Source organism: Triturus cristatus, chromosome 2_1, assembly GCF_964204655.1.
Source record: "Triturus cristatus chromosome 2_1, aTriCri1.1, whole genome shotgun sequence".
NCBI classification, from domain to species: Eukaryota; Metazoa; Chordata; class Amphibia; order Caudata; family Salamandridae; genus Triturus; species Triturus cristatus.
Genome location: NC_140581.1, coordinates 130674380 through 130688350, shown reverse-complemented (window position 1 = coordinate 130688350; position 13971 = coordinate 130674380). Strand labels below are relative to the sequence as shown.

General features: G+C 41.5%; 1 protein-coding gene across 8 annotated transcripts in view; it reads left to right on the top strand.

The window, feature by feature from the left end:
- CELF4 (CUGBP Elav-like family member 4) overlaps window positions 1-13971 on the top strand; it is a 1309605-nt gene that overhangs the window by 1145296 nt on the left and 150338 nt on the right. For 4 of the 8 annotated variants that reach the window (XM_085628957.1, XM_085629003.1, XM_085628967.1 and 1 more), the window contains exons 10-11: window positions 6779-6883; window positions 11062-11142. In XM_085628957.1, the coding sequence (XP_085485083.1) occupies window positions 6779-6883; window positions 11062-11142 (186 nt within the window). The remainder of the gene's footprint in view (window positions 1-6778; window positions 6884-11061; window positions 11143-13971) is intronic. The other 4 variants (XM_085629010.1, XM_085628985.1, XM_085628994.1 and 1 more) reach the window with 1 other exon arrangement.

Here is a 13971-nt window from a genome sequence, read left to right as displayed (position 1 = left end):
GGAGGTCAGTTTGTTGCTTAGTACTTTGGCTTCCCTGAAATAATCTTCCTTAAGAGTGCAATTGCGTCTGATGCGGAGATACTGAGAATAGGGAAGAGAGTCTCTAAGGGCTCTGGGATGATTGCTGCTGTATTTCAACAGAGTATTGCGCTCAGTTGGTTTTCTGAACAGGCTAGTCACCAGAATCCCGTCTCTGTGAATTATATTAAGGTCAAGAAAAGGAATGGAAACTTTGTTATGTGTGAGTGTAAATTTCAAACCACCACAGTTGTTGTTCAACCAATGGAGGAAATTTTCAAGCATAGCCTGGGTGTCATGCCAAATAAGGAAAATATCGTCTATGTATCGTTTCCAGTGTGACAGGGCAGAGAAAAAAGGATTAAGTGGGACCAGTATACAGTTCGTCTCCAGAGCATTCATGTAAAGGATCGCCAGATTCGGGGCAAAAACTGCCCCCATCGATGTACCTTTAGTCTGCTGATAGTAATGCCCGTCAAACAAAAAGAAATTCCTGGTCAGGCAGATCTCAAGAAGTTGTAAAATAAAAATCGTTGGAACTGCGTGTGGTATGATGCGTGTCTCTAAAGTTTCTTCAATAACGAGCAAAGCCTCTCGTTGGGGGATGTTAGTGTAAAGAGACTCCACATCAAGAGTGCAGAGTGTATCTGTAGAGGGATCAAAACTCCACAAGGACACTGAACACCCCCCTGGACGCCCTATCGTCTCCGGTTGCGGCTCCATTCTAGAGCCATTAGGCTTGTATGTAGATTTTTTCATAAAGGAGTTCGTCCCATCTACACCATATTATGTCAGAGACAGCATGCAGATGATTACATTGGTAGAAAACCAGAGTTTTGATCCCTCTACAGATACACTCTGCACTCTTGATGTGGAGTCTCTTTACACTAACATCCCCCAACGAGAGGCTTTGCTCGTTATTGAAGAAACTTTAGAGACACGCATCAGACCACACGCAGTTCCAACGATTTTTATTTTACAACTTCTTGAGATCTGCCTGACCAGGAATTTCTTTTTGTTTGACGGGCATTACTATCAGCAGACTAAAGGTACATCGATGGGGGCAGTTTTTGCCCCGAATCTGGCGATCCTTTACATGAATGCTCTGGAGACGAACTGTATACTGGTCCCACTTAATCCTTTTTTCTCTGCCCTGTCACACTGGAAACGATACATAGACGATATTTTCCTTATTTGGCATGACACCCAGGCTATGCTTGAAAATTTCCTCCATTGGTTGAACAACAACTGTGGTGGTTTGAAATTTACACTCACACATAACAAAGTTTCCATTCCTTTTCTTGACCTTAATATAATTCACAGAGACGGGATTCTGGTGACTAGCCTGTTCAGAAAACCAACTGAGCGCAATACTCTGTTGAAATACAGCAGCAATCATCCCAGAGCCCTTAGAGACTCTCTTCCCTATTCTCAGTATCTCCGCATCAGACGCAATTGCACTCTTAAGGAAGATTATTTCAGGGAAGCCAAAGTACTAAGCAACAAACTGACCTCCAGAGGCTATCCCAAAAGACTGATCCGAAACTCCCTCAAAAGAGCCTGGTACTGTCCCAGGGACACTCTCTTGGAACCCAAAAACAAGAAATCAGAGAATCGCATAGTATGCGTTACAACTTTTTCCCTCTCCTCACACAAACTACGGAAAAGCATTCTAAAACATTGGAGTGTAGTCAATGCTGGAATACTGAACCTAGAGAAACCTCTCTTTGCCTTTAAGAAAAACAAAAACATCAAGGACCACTTGGTCAGAGCAGCTCTCCCCAGCACCACAAACACTGGTACCCTTCATGACCATTGGTCGTTACCCTCTTTGACTGGTCATAATAAATGTGGCAATTGCTCAGTATGTGGTTTTACCAATGACTGCAAGGAATTTGTATATGGTAATATACGTAAACCACTCACACAATTCAGTAATTGTAACACCTGTAATGTGATTTATGCTATCTTATGTCCCTGCGATATGATCTACATAGGTCAGACCACACAAAAAATTCGGGTACGAATCTGCCAACACAGAAGCAGATTAAGATGCAAAACTCCGAACGCTCCATTGGTTGAACATTTTGAGGCCAAGGGCCACTCTGAGAATGAAATACGCTGGACAGTAATCTCTGTAGTGAAGATCCCACCCAGGGGCGCCGATCTCGCCCAACTGCTAAACAAAGAGGAATTGAAATGGATTCTCAAAACAGGAAGCATACACAGTGGGCTGAATCGCCTTGAGGACTGGACCTCTTTACTATGAACTTTTTTGGATTCATTTTCACAAAATTTCTGAACAATGACTAATACCTACTCCAGGTCACAACCCCGTGGGTTCTACACCAGACTCCGTGACTAACGGCAATCGTTACCCATCACTGGATGTCTGATGGTTATTGTACCACATCGATCACTTGTTTCATTTATATGTATGTACATACTGTAAATTCTTTATAATATACGATTTGCGTTTACTATTCACTTTCTCACTGATTTCCTCTTCCTTTCCACTCGTCCCGTTATCCACTGGCCACTTTCCTCCTTATTTAATTACCCTTCCAACATGGCGCCTTGGTTCCGCCGTCATTTGCCTTTACATTCGCACGGCGCTGCTCCCTGGTCACATGATACACCATGTGACCGCCCACATGACCTGCTACACCATGTGATCACCCACATGACCTGAGACAGCTACATTAGGTAGCTTCACCTATCTGCCCCCACAGTTGATCCGGCATCGTCCGTACACACTGCATGGCCACGGAACCCATTTCTGCAAGTTGATTGAGGTAAGCCCTTCCACCTCGCACTCACGATCCAGATGTCCCGCTCCTCACACTTGGACCCTTATTTATTTCTTTCACTTTCTTTCATTTAGACCTATCCGTGTCCTTCCTCCCGGAAGAATTGTGCGTAGGTAAGCCCTTCATTCACGGCACGCCCAACGCTCTCACTACTATACTTCGCCCTTCTTATGGTTTTCATTTATTTCACAGGCATTGTCCTACCGTAAACCTTAACTCAACGTTACCTTTTCGTGAATCGGCATCTTTTCCGTTGCCTCCATGGCAACATGAGGTAATCCCCCATCCACTTACCCCCTCTTCACCCTCGTTCCCCGCCACCCCTCCTCTGACCCTTCGGATTCCACACGCTTCTTCACTTAACGTCCTCGTGCGCCTCACGGGTCCACATCGTACCGCGCATGTAGTGACTAGTATACCACGGTTGTCATAATGTCTTTTTTAACGTAACCTTTAAAATCGTCTATTTCCGTATTTCTGTTTAGACATTAGTTGCCATATAACAACAACTTGCGATGTCACTACTGCATAACAATGCACACTTGAACGAGTACTTGATCTGACACAGTACCTTGTTGATGCGAAATGTAATGTTTTTACGTAATTACAAATTGATTGATTATTATTTTCCATTTTTCCCTTCCCTCCCCTTTATTATTTTCATTGTTTTTTCCATATTTATGTTGGTTGTACGTTTGCCTTATGTCCAATGTTTACTCAGGCATTCAAAATAAGGGCAATTTAACTAAATTAGTCCTGATGATGATCCTGTATCTTTCTCATAAGGATCGAAACGCCGTCGACTCTGTTGCCCACCCTACACCTTAAATATTGCTGTATGTAATATAGTGTGAAGGTGGCAATCTGAATATCAGATGTTTCGCTATTCATTATTTCTCAAAGAAACATCACTGTAATTGCCTGATTGTGTTTTGTCATTTTCTGTCTACTTGGTATGTAAGTCAGAGGATACAGGCTTGTGTCCCACCGAATTTCTACTTACATTTCCTTGTTTACTGTCAAGAATTTCTACTTATTAAAGTTGCCATGCCCGGCCGGACATTGGCTATAATATAGTTCCAATTTTGACTATATTCATTTTTTGCTCTATCGTTTGGTTTCAGGGACCACTGTTTCCTGCAATACCCTTTTTAGGTTTCAGCATTCAAGATAAGGAAAGTTTGTGCATGTCAACAAAGGAGTACATTTATTAAATTAGAAGCCCCCTCTTTGCTATGGAAAATGGAGATTTTGAATTAAAAAAAGATATTGAAAGTCATTATTGGACATGGAGCAGTTGTACAAGAGTTGTGAATTGTTTGGGTTTGAAACAGCCCATACTAAGTTGATAGACATCTTTCCGGCCATTGAAGCTGTAACAAACTTCGTGAAAACCGTAGCCATCCTTAGAAAACTATGGAGGGAGGATTGTAACGATAGAAAGACACTGTGTATTGCTGTCTAGGTGCCTCCTGGCTACCGGCAATGACACTGTAAAGAAACTGACACTTCCCATTAGACCTTTTAACTAAGGAGTCCACCCTGATTAGCAGAGTGTATTCAAAGAGTGAAACCCTCCAGACAAAGCATATTAAGGCGTATCGAGTAAACCGCTTCGCTGACTTGATACGCTCCCACGTACGCGAGTAAACGCCACCCTACCTCTACAGAGGCGAGGCATCAGAAACGATAGAAGCAGGCAGTCACATTACACGTGGCCCATTTAAAAAACACAATAATGCTTCTTGGTTTAATTTGCATAATTTTACATACGGACAATAGAGCCATAATGCACTATATTCCCTGGCCTTTACGTGCTTTCTTGAATACTCCAGATACATTTGCTTCTGTGTATGCGTAGATCAATTTATCTCACACCACTTTGCTTCTTCTCATTCCAAAGCTAAGTTGGATATGTTGGAAATGTGTATTATGATTTTCAGATAGGAACAGAAATTTTGATTGGGGAGTTGAATGATCACCCATTCCATTAAAACACCTCAGCTCAATGTATTGCCAAATTACAGATAGGCTGATAGGGTTTAGCCCACTCCTGTCAGCCACAGAAGCAGACCTGTTCAAGGACCTTCAAGCAGAAATGACCAACACTGCCATAGAAACCAAATTAACATAAATCAATAAGTATGGATAATTATAACTCCATCAGTATCAGTTTTTAAAAAGAGGATTCCACTGGAAAGGTATAACAATAAGTGTTTATCTGGGTGGAGATGGGGTTTCACAGGACCCTGTGGGAATTATACTAAACCTGTGCAGTGTTTACAGGAAGGTGCTGTGGCTTTAGATCAGCGGGTCTTAACCTTTGGCCTTCTGAAGACCCCTACTAAATAACTATTGGACGGTGGGGACCCCTGCTTGAGCAGTTTCCACGATTTGAACCTCACAACAATACACACAAATATAAAAACTAACATGCAAATTATGAAACAAAAAAATATATAAATCGTAATTTTAAAGGGAAGGTTGGAGCTTTTCAAAAATGTGGTTTTATTTTTAAAAGATGAAGCAATAAGCTAGACTCTAGCATATTACCATGCCTTTTTTTCTAATACATGCTCTCTCTTTGACTGGTGCACACCAGTATTTCAACAATCATCCATACTAGAGTCTGTTTGCTGGACTTGCACTGCTCCCTAGAACCATGTAAATGATACTGAATACATTTTTCCAATCCCAAATTCCTTCACATTTATATTTTTTTCATTTTTATATATATTTTTAATGTAAGTATACATAACTGATTTGCTAATATTCTTTAATTTTCCAAACTGTTGCGGACCACCTGCATGGGTGTCATGGATACTTTTACAGTATTCACTTTTGGCTTTTAAAATATGCATTGTGGACTAGTGTAAGTTGATACCATTAGATTTCACCCGAAGTATTCCGTGTTCCACATCCAAGATTACCGGTTAAATTAATCTGTTGAGCGCTTTGCACAGAGAGAGAGGGTCCAATCTTAGGATGAGCACAGGAAAGAAGGAATTCTGGGGGTACAGCAGTGGGCAGATATTGCTCCTACATGGTGGATCTAAACTACCTTCTGGTTTGGGATAATACATCACACATCTCCATGCATGTTTGAGACCCATTAATGGTGTGGTATAGATAATATAATGCACCACTTTATCCATCTGAAGTCATCATTTTACACCTCCCTACTCATGTGAGTGCATCTTGAACTCAGTGTCACACTTACTGCCCATGCCTAAATAGGACTGACTGCTATGAGCTGAGCCACAAATGTGTTTGTGAGTACGGAAAGTAGCGCACAGGAGTACTCCTTTATATACTTCTACGTACTCTAGTAAATGAGTCCTGAATTTCTAATTCTCTATTAGTAAAATACCTTTTACAGTGTTTTCTATTTATCAATGAATATTACCTGAATATTCTCATTGTATTCCCATTTTAAATGTTTTGGGGCAACTCACAAAGGCGCATTCAAGTGTGTAACGGAGTACTCCTGCACATACTTTAATAGCAGTGCAGTACTTTAAATCAAAGTAAGTGGAATAGGTTTCTTCAGGGATTTCAGAGTGTATTTTGCTATGATTAACATCTAAAATAATGTCATTGTATTTGCAAATCAAGCACCAGGATTTTAGATCCATCCTATATCATGCAGTTCATATTGTAGAGACACTTTCATGCATTGGGGATATGTTTGGTATTTAGACCTATGTGTTGGGGTGCTCACTGACCAAGTTGTGTATGTAATTTCCAGCTTTGATGTTCACAGTAGCCCGTATAATGCAACAACTGTATATTGTGTTTGTTGTGTTTGTTGCCTCCATCGCCTCGTACTCCTTTGCGCTAGTTCTGCACGTTTGTTTCCCGGAACGAAAGACCTTTGCTGTATCAGCTCTCGTGTCTTGTTGAAAGTTCTCCTTTTAAAGTTCTCTTTTATATCCATCTGTATTCACCAGAAGACTGCAACTGTTTCAATACCCTGAATAGACACCAGACTACAGCTGGCCTTTGCTTTCTCACCTCAGAAAAAAATGGCCAACTCTATTGGGCCCAAAATAAGTGTGAGTAACATTCTGTTTAATGCGGGGGAAACCTTTAATTAGCCGGGTCCAAATTCTCCCTCGTGAATCGCTGGCCTCCATCTCCCTTTACAGACTTGGGGAATTCATGGCTGGAGCCAGGTCCATGTTCATAGCCCGTGTCAGTGACTGTGAGAGTAGAATTGTCCACCCACCGTACCCATGCCCCTCCTAGAGTATGATGGTCCGTGTACAGTGCTCCGCCCCCTATCCATAGTAAGATGGCGGTTCTTGACGCCAAGAGCAGCATTGGTTACAATGCAATACCACGCAATAAAAGATAGAAGGAAATGGAAAAGCTGTACTCAGTCAGATAATAGGAATGCCAACTTGATGCACAATATCCATTAAAAATCTCACAAATATATATGAATGTGGGCGACAGTAAAATGAAAATCGATCCCTTCCGCACTATAGAGAGCAATAAGTCCTAATTGATTTCCATGGAGGTGTAACTCAATTGTTTGCACTGTCACCATTTTTATCTAACTATATTCATATACATATATATCAATCTTACTAACCAAGCAGCCTGTATAAAATGACAGATATTTCATGAAATAATACATATTTTATTGGTCTGACAAAACTGCTGCCATATATTGTTTATTTTTTAATAGTAAACGCAGTCTTTTATTCATTACTTTATTTTGCTTGTGCAGATACACAGGATGCAGACGAAAGAGAGCATGTGTGCTAGTTTGCCCATCTCTTTCAACTGGAACAGAATGTGTTTTCTCTAAGCTGATTTTTAATATCATAATTTCCTATCATGGTATAGAAATCTCATTGCATAGTGCATTGTGGGTAATCAGTAAATCATCCATGATTAACGATTAGGGAGCCAAGGGCATTGTTGCCAGGAAGTGTCAGCAGGTGGCGGTAACTTCAGCATGGGAAAGAGAGATCTCCAGGCTGCACTACATTAATCTGTCAACCCTACTAGTCAATTGCAAATTCGTTATATGGTAATTTCTATAAAAGTAAAACAACCTCACAGTAGGATCTAGGGGCAAAATTATTATATTATTTCAAATTATTATATCGTTGTCTTTCAAAACAGAGAGGAAACTTATGGGTATGGTTCTTATCACTCCAATTCCTAATATTAAGACCCTTTTACTTGACTTGACAATTCACTAGGCCTTTCAGAAAACTGCGATACAGGTTTGTTTTAGTTCAAAAGAATTATATTTTTCTGAAGCAGTTTTACCAGCCATGGCAAACAAGGGGGTTCTAGTTTTCTATTCTAGGACTGTTTAATCAAAATATGTATTTTTTGTTAAAGTCTATATATGAAATTGCTCATTTGCATTAAATATGCCCTACTTGGGGTTTTGCTTCAAGAGCATTGTTACACTGAAAGACAGACTTTCAACTCTGCTTGAGACCCTTAAGTTGATGGTGCCCAAAAGACACTAATATTAGTGGTTCTATACTGAACATTGTGAAATATTATTGGTTGTTTCAATCCAATTCCTCGCATCAGAATTTGGTGCCATTCAGCAAGTTGTATCAATTGAGCCGGCATGCACTGAACTATATTAGCTGACCAGACCTCTCACTTCCATGAGTTCCCCAATAACCGGTCACAAGGCATGTTGAAAGATCAGAAGAAGCGTATTAGACCGTGAATGAATTAAAGAGATGGTAGCCGAAGGATAAGTCGTTTTAGAGCTCTGTGTTCTTTAATACTCCTTTAGGTTTGCTCCTTTATCGTAGTCTGTATAGCGGGATTATGCAGAAACTCACACTGGCCCTGCCGGAGGGAGAGGGACTAGACTCCCAACTTAAACAGCCATGTTTTTGAGAATTGTCGACAAAGGTTGTTGCTTTATCACTGTCAATCGTAGAAAAGACGCTAAAGTCGCAGAATAGACCTTGACACTATGGGCTTAATTTAGAGAAGAGCGGTGATCTATAGCTCCTGGATCGACATCCATAGAAATAGAGCCCGGAAACTTTAGTGGGCAAAGACCTATCATGAGTGAATAGCCAGGATAAGGAGCCATAGCCCTTTCATACACACCATCTTACTCTGGAAGGTGATTGGGTTTTACACATTATTGACTAGTTTTTAGACAGCGGCATCTCAAAGTGACTTCATTGAACATTCACTGTTTAAAAAAACGAATATAGAAAGAAAGGGGAAAAAAACACAATAATAAAATGTATAGTCCTCTAAAAATTGATGACTTAATTTGTGAAATAACATTACATTTTGTGGGATGATTTTCATCAGCGGCAGTTTCTACTTAGTTAAATCCTTCATTTGAAATATGCCTATGGAGGAAATTAAGTTACCACTGCCTTTCAGAAAACAGTACATTACCACCTTCCTCTGATATTAGACATGGTTACATAACCCTTGCAGAGGGCCAGGCATAGAGCAAAAACACCCCCCCCCCACGTGCTTACTGCACATGTGATACTGACTATAACCAGCAGGTTTTGTAGCAGATGAAGCGTAAATAATGACATCACACTCAGCAGCTAAAATAGGATAAAGTGTTGTCTGCTATGTGTGACTGTTTAAGTAAAAAAAGAACTTACCGAAATAATGTTGGAAAACGCTTATACAACATTTTGCATTTATAATGAGTAAGGAATTTAGTTTGCTTCATTCTTGGTTATGTCCACAGCAAAAATAGCGGCAATCAGTTTGCTAAATCTAGTGCTTAGTGCAAAATGTAAGTAATACAGCACCATCACTTGTTCCAAGGAACTGTAACACGTTTAACACATTAAGAAAAATAATTTAAAAATGTCAAAATTACAGGCTAAGACCTTGAATGAGTATCATAAGTGAATGGTTTTAATGCCTTAAGCATACAAGGGGCTCTAATGACATAACTTCAAAGCGCTGTGGTGTGTGCTAAATTGCAATGTGAGTTTTATATTTTAAGTGGAGAATTGAATTGGGATGGCACTAGGGTGACCAGATTTTCAAAACAAAAAAAGTTACAGGAAAACTGACATAGAAGTAGGACTACAATCCTAACACTCCAGCATAGCCCTACAATGACAGGGTGCCTGAAACAACGTAATAACGCAATATCAAATACGTTAATATTGGGTATTTTTGTGCTCATCTCAATGAGGTAATGATATAAAAAATTTCCATCCCTGATTCATGTTTTTTTTAAAAACCATTAACACATGGCACTGACTGCTTAAATGAACAGAGGTTTATGGGGAGCTGCTGAGTTGGTGATGCAAGTTAAAAAGAAAAATATTTGTGTAAAAGTTATGACAAATGGGATATACCACAGAGCGTAAACATGCTGGGATATGCTGTGTGGTATGCAACATGCATGCTTGGCTGATACCCCTTCTGAGCGAAGGTAGAACAGAGCAAAATAAAATTGCAAAATCCCCAAATTTTCTAGGTGCCACTGTTGCAACTGCTTCTAAGCTGAGGTCGCTGAAGGAAGCGGCCCCTTGAGAGCTACACTGAAGGTCCCGCCCCCCCCCCCAAACTTGGACAACATGCTTGTAGAACACGCGCGACCCCCTCCTTTCTCCCACCCTCTTGGGTGGCTTATAAGGGAGGGAGTGACAGGGGAGCAAGGTGACTGCATTGATAAGCTGAGCTTACGCTCTCCTGCTCTGCCACTGGCCTCGCGATGCTCTATGTGTACAAGGAGTCACAGCTAGAGCAGAATAAGGCATGGGCAAAGTGAGCTTCCAAGACGCCCCCAGAGAAAGCGAGGTTTCTCTCTAACTCACTTATGTGTACTTTTGCATTAACCTTTAACATATAATTCAATATTGTTAGCCAACATAGGGCTAAAAATGGGTAATGCACAGGCCTCCAAAATATTTCTTACCTGGGGCACCAAAATCCTTAAGATGACACTGAGTAAGAGAGTAGAAGAAAGAATTCCCTCAAAAAATGCTGCCCTTCCACCCACAGTTCTAATCAGCCCAACATCCCACATACACAGGTTAGACTGTCCTGTGCCACAATTTAGCGCACACCAGCAGGTGCCTTCACCGGCGCGCCTTATGTAATTCAATTCTACGTGGGGTCTCTGCCCAGAGGTGGAACAGACTGGGGATGCCCTGGTGCCTTATAGTTGAAGTTTAATTTAATTGCTCATGCAATGCAGCGGACTGAGCAATAATAAATTCTTCTTCTCTCTCTCTTCTTCCAATAGCTGCTTACCCTGCGGCCTACGGCCAGATCAGCCAAGCATTTCCACAGCCACCTCCCATGATCCCGCAACAGCAGAGAGAAGGTAAGTCCAAGAGGGGGCTGGCAAATGATTGGGAGCCCTACCAGGAGCACAAGAGTCAATGCAATGCAAAGAATGATCATTAACTAAGAGCAGAAAAGTGTAGCATGCTGATCATTGGTTCTTTAAAAAACTCAGCATACACCAGACATGTGTTAACACAGCGAGAGTCTATCGCCAGTCGTTGAGCCGGAGGGGTAGATTTTGGGACATGAACTCAAGGGCTTTGATGCAGGGCCCGACGGGCAATCCCCCGGTGCGCCGCACGGGTGGGGGCCGGTTTTGGGCCCCCCTGGGGGCCGTTTTTGTTACAGGGCCGTTTTTGCAGTATAGCTGCAAAATCGGCCCTGTAACAGAAACGGCCGAAAACCGGCCCTTGCAAAGAGCTCAGTGGCACCCCCAACCCCCTGGGGGGGCCGGCCGAGCACTTTGCCAGGGCCGGTTTTGGTTCCCAGTCCGGCCCTGCTTTGATGGCACTGCAGAATCATTTCTACTGTGCTTTTTTTGTCACTAAAACCAGACTGTGCCCCAAAGAACCATACCCACCCTAAACCCCAAAAATTACCTTGCCACCCAAAAATCCATACCCACACAAAAACCTTATCAACCCTAAACCCTAAAAAATCCGTTGCCACACAAAAACCAATACCCACCCTATGCCTTAAAAATTCTCTTACCACCCAAAAATTCCCTTACCATGTAAAATATATGTGCATGTTTGTGTGTATACACACACACACAGACACACACACACACACACACACACACACACACACATATATATATATATAATACACTTACATTTTCCCTGCTAAATATATGCGTTGTAAAGGGAGGTCGTGGTAAAAAACTGCGTCTTAAAGACGCTTGCATTGTTAACCTTTCGTTGCAATGGCATGCTTGGTTCAGGCCGCGTTGTATTTGTTATTTCCCGTTTCTCTGGATCCAAGCATGAGTGATTTTCTGGGAACGCATCTAAGGCACAAACAAATAGCTATTTCGTATGCAGTGTTAGCTGGTTTGAGGCATCGGGAGGATCATTCTTGGCATCATAAGTTTGTGGTTGACCTTTTTTTTTAATCACTACTGACATCTCGAGCGTGGTGGAAAGGTTGTGCATGTGCCAAGGTTTTTTGCTGTCTGCACAGAAAAGTAGCTCCAATTCCTAAAGCCACAGCAGAGGTCACCTGTCCTCAAGTAGTCCACAATCAACAGCGTTTCCTTCTTTATATGCTGATGAGACATCAGCAGCTCTCCCACATCCTGTGGCGTATGAGCTCCAGGCAGGTTGGGATTTTTGGTTTTTTTTTGTGTTGTTACCAAGCTGGATGTGTAATTGGACTTGGGGTTTGTGTTGCCCGCCCATTCATACTCAGATTGCTCTTTAAAAATGAAGTTGTGGGAAATACGTGGAAGACACTAGTTGATGGGTTTCAGTAAAATAATTTTCATTTTCAGCCCACATTCCAAAGAGGTCAATGACCAGCTGACTTTTGGTGACCTTGAAAGTTATTACATGAGGATTCAGGGGAAGAAATTCTATCAGAAAGAAAAGCAGCAAAAGATGCCTTAAAATTTCTAGACGATGAAATATTCTATGTGGCCTATTTAGAAAGAGGCGTGGTGCAAGGTTAGATATCCGCACAGACACAACTGGCTGCCTGATCATTGCACTTGACCACAAAAATGTTGGGTATCTGATCCAACCTCCATCATGTGGCAGACATCTTCGGATACATTTTCAGATGGGTGTCCTCAAAAGTCCTGTTCTTCTACTTAACTTTCCTCACCTCTTCCTTAGATTCCTCTGACAGTCAATGAGTAGAACAGTCTGTGTAGAAATATCACATAGAGCTTTTACAGTAAGTTTGCTCACCTGTCATCGGCAAAACAGCTTGATGTGTGCAAGAACTGAATATTGTCTAAAGGAGAGTTATCATCTGCAATGGTGCATCCAACATATTTCAAACTTATCTCCTGAGGGCAAGTGCAGTACCTAGACAGAGTCCTGAGTGGCCTGTCAGGCTTCAAGATTGGGACACTCTTCCACACATCTGCAGGGACTGGAGATCCTACTTGTAAAGTTGGCCTAAATAGAGCTGCAAGTTTGGCCGAGCAGAAGAACTGCTGAATGATGGCAGTACTCTCGCTCCAACAAGTTCTAAATGAGATCCCCAGTTTCCATTGTCATCAACATTGCACACAAGACACACATCTGTAGATGAATTCACATCAAATCCCGGAGGATCTCAATGCCTTGCACGCTCAATAGGTGGTCCCTCTGAAATGGACAGCTCTTGCTTTCTTTTGTGAGTTGATTTCCACCAACAACATGTGTGTGAAAGGTGAGGGGAGATTTGAGACTGTACTTTAAGAAGACCTCTATCAACTCTTGTTGAGGAATCTTTAGATGATTAGATTGGAATGAAGAAAGAATATTTGCGCATGTCAATAAGAAGCTCCAAATACGACATAATTAAATGTAACATCTTGTCACTCAATGACATGCCTTTGTATGTCTGTGGTCAGAATTCTTGGGCCATTTAATGTCCTACCACATTGTTCAAGAAAGGTGTGTGACAGATGTAAAGTGTGTATGTGGCATCGTGTTTTATTCTGATATAATTGTTTAACAATTTACATTCTTCCCTCGTTCGAAGCTCCATTAAAGAAGAGATCACCTCCACAGGTTTTATCCATGTTTATCACAGCTGAACTTTCGTCATTTTTGGATTTAAATAGCATTTATTATACTAGTTGGCCTGTGTAGAGCAATGGAGCAGCTTGCACAGGTTCATACGATTCCGTCAATCAGCTAAGAAAGGGTTTGAG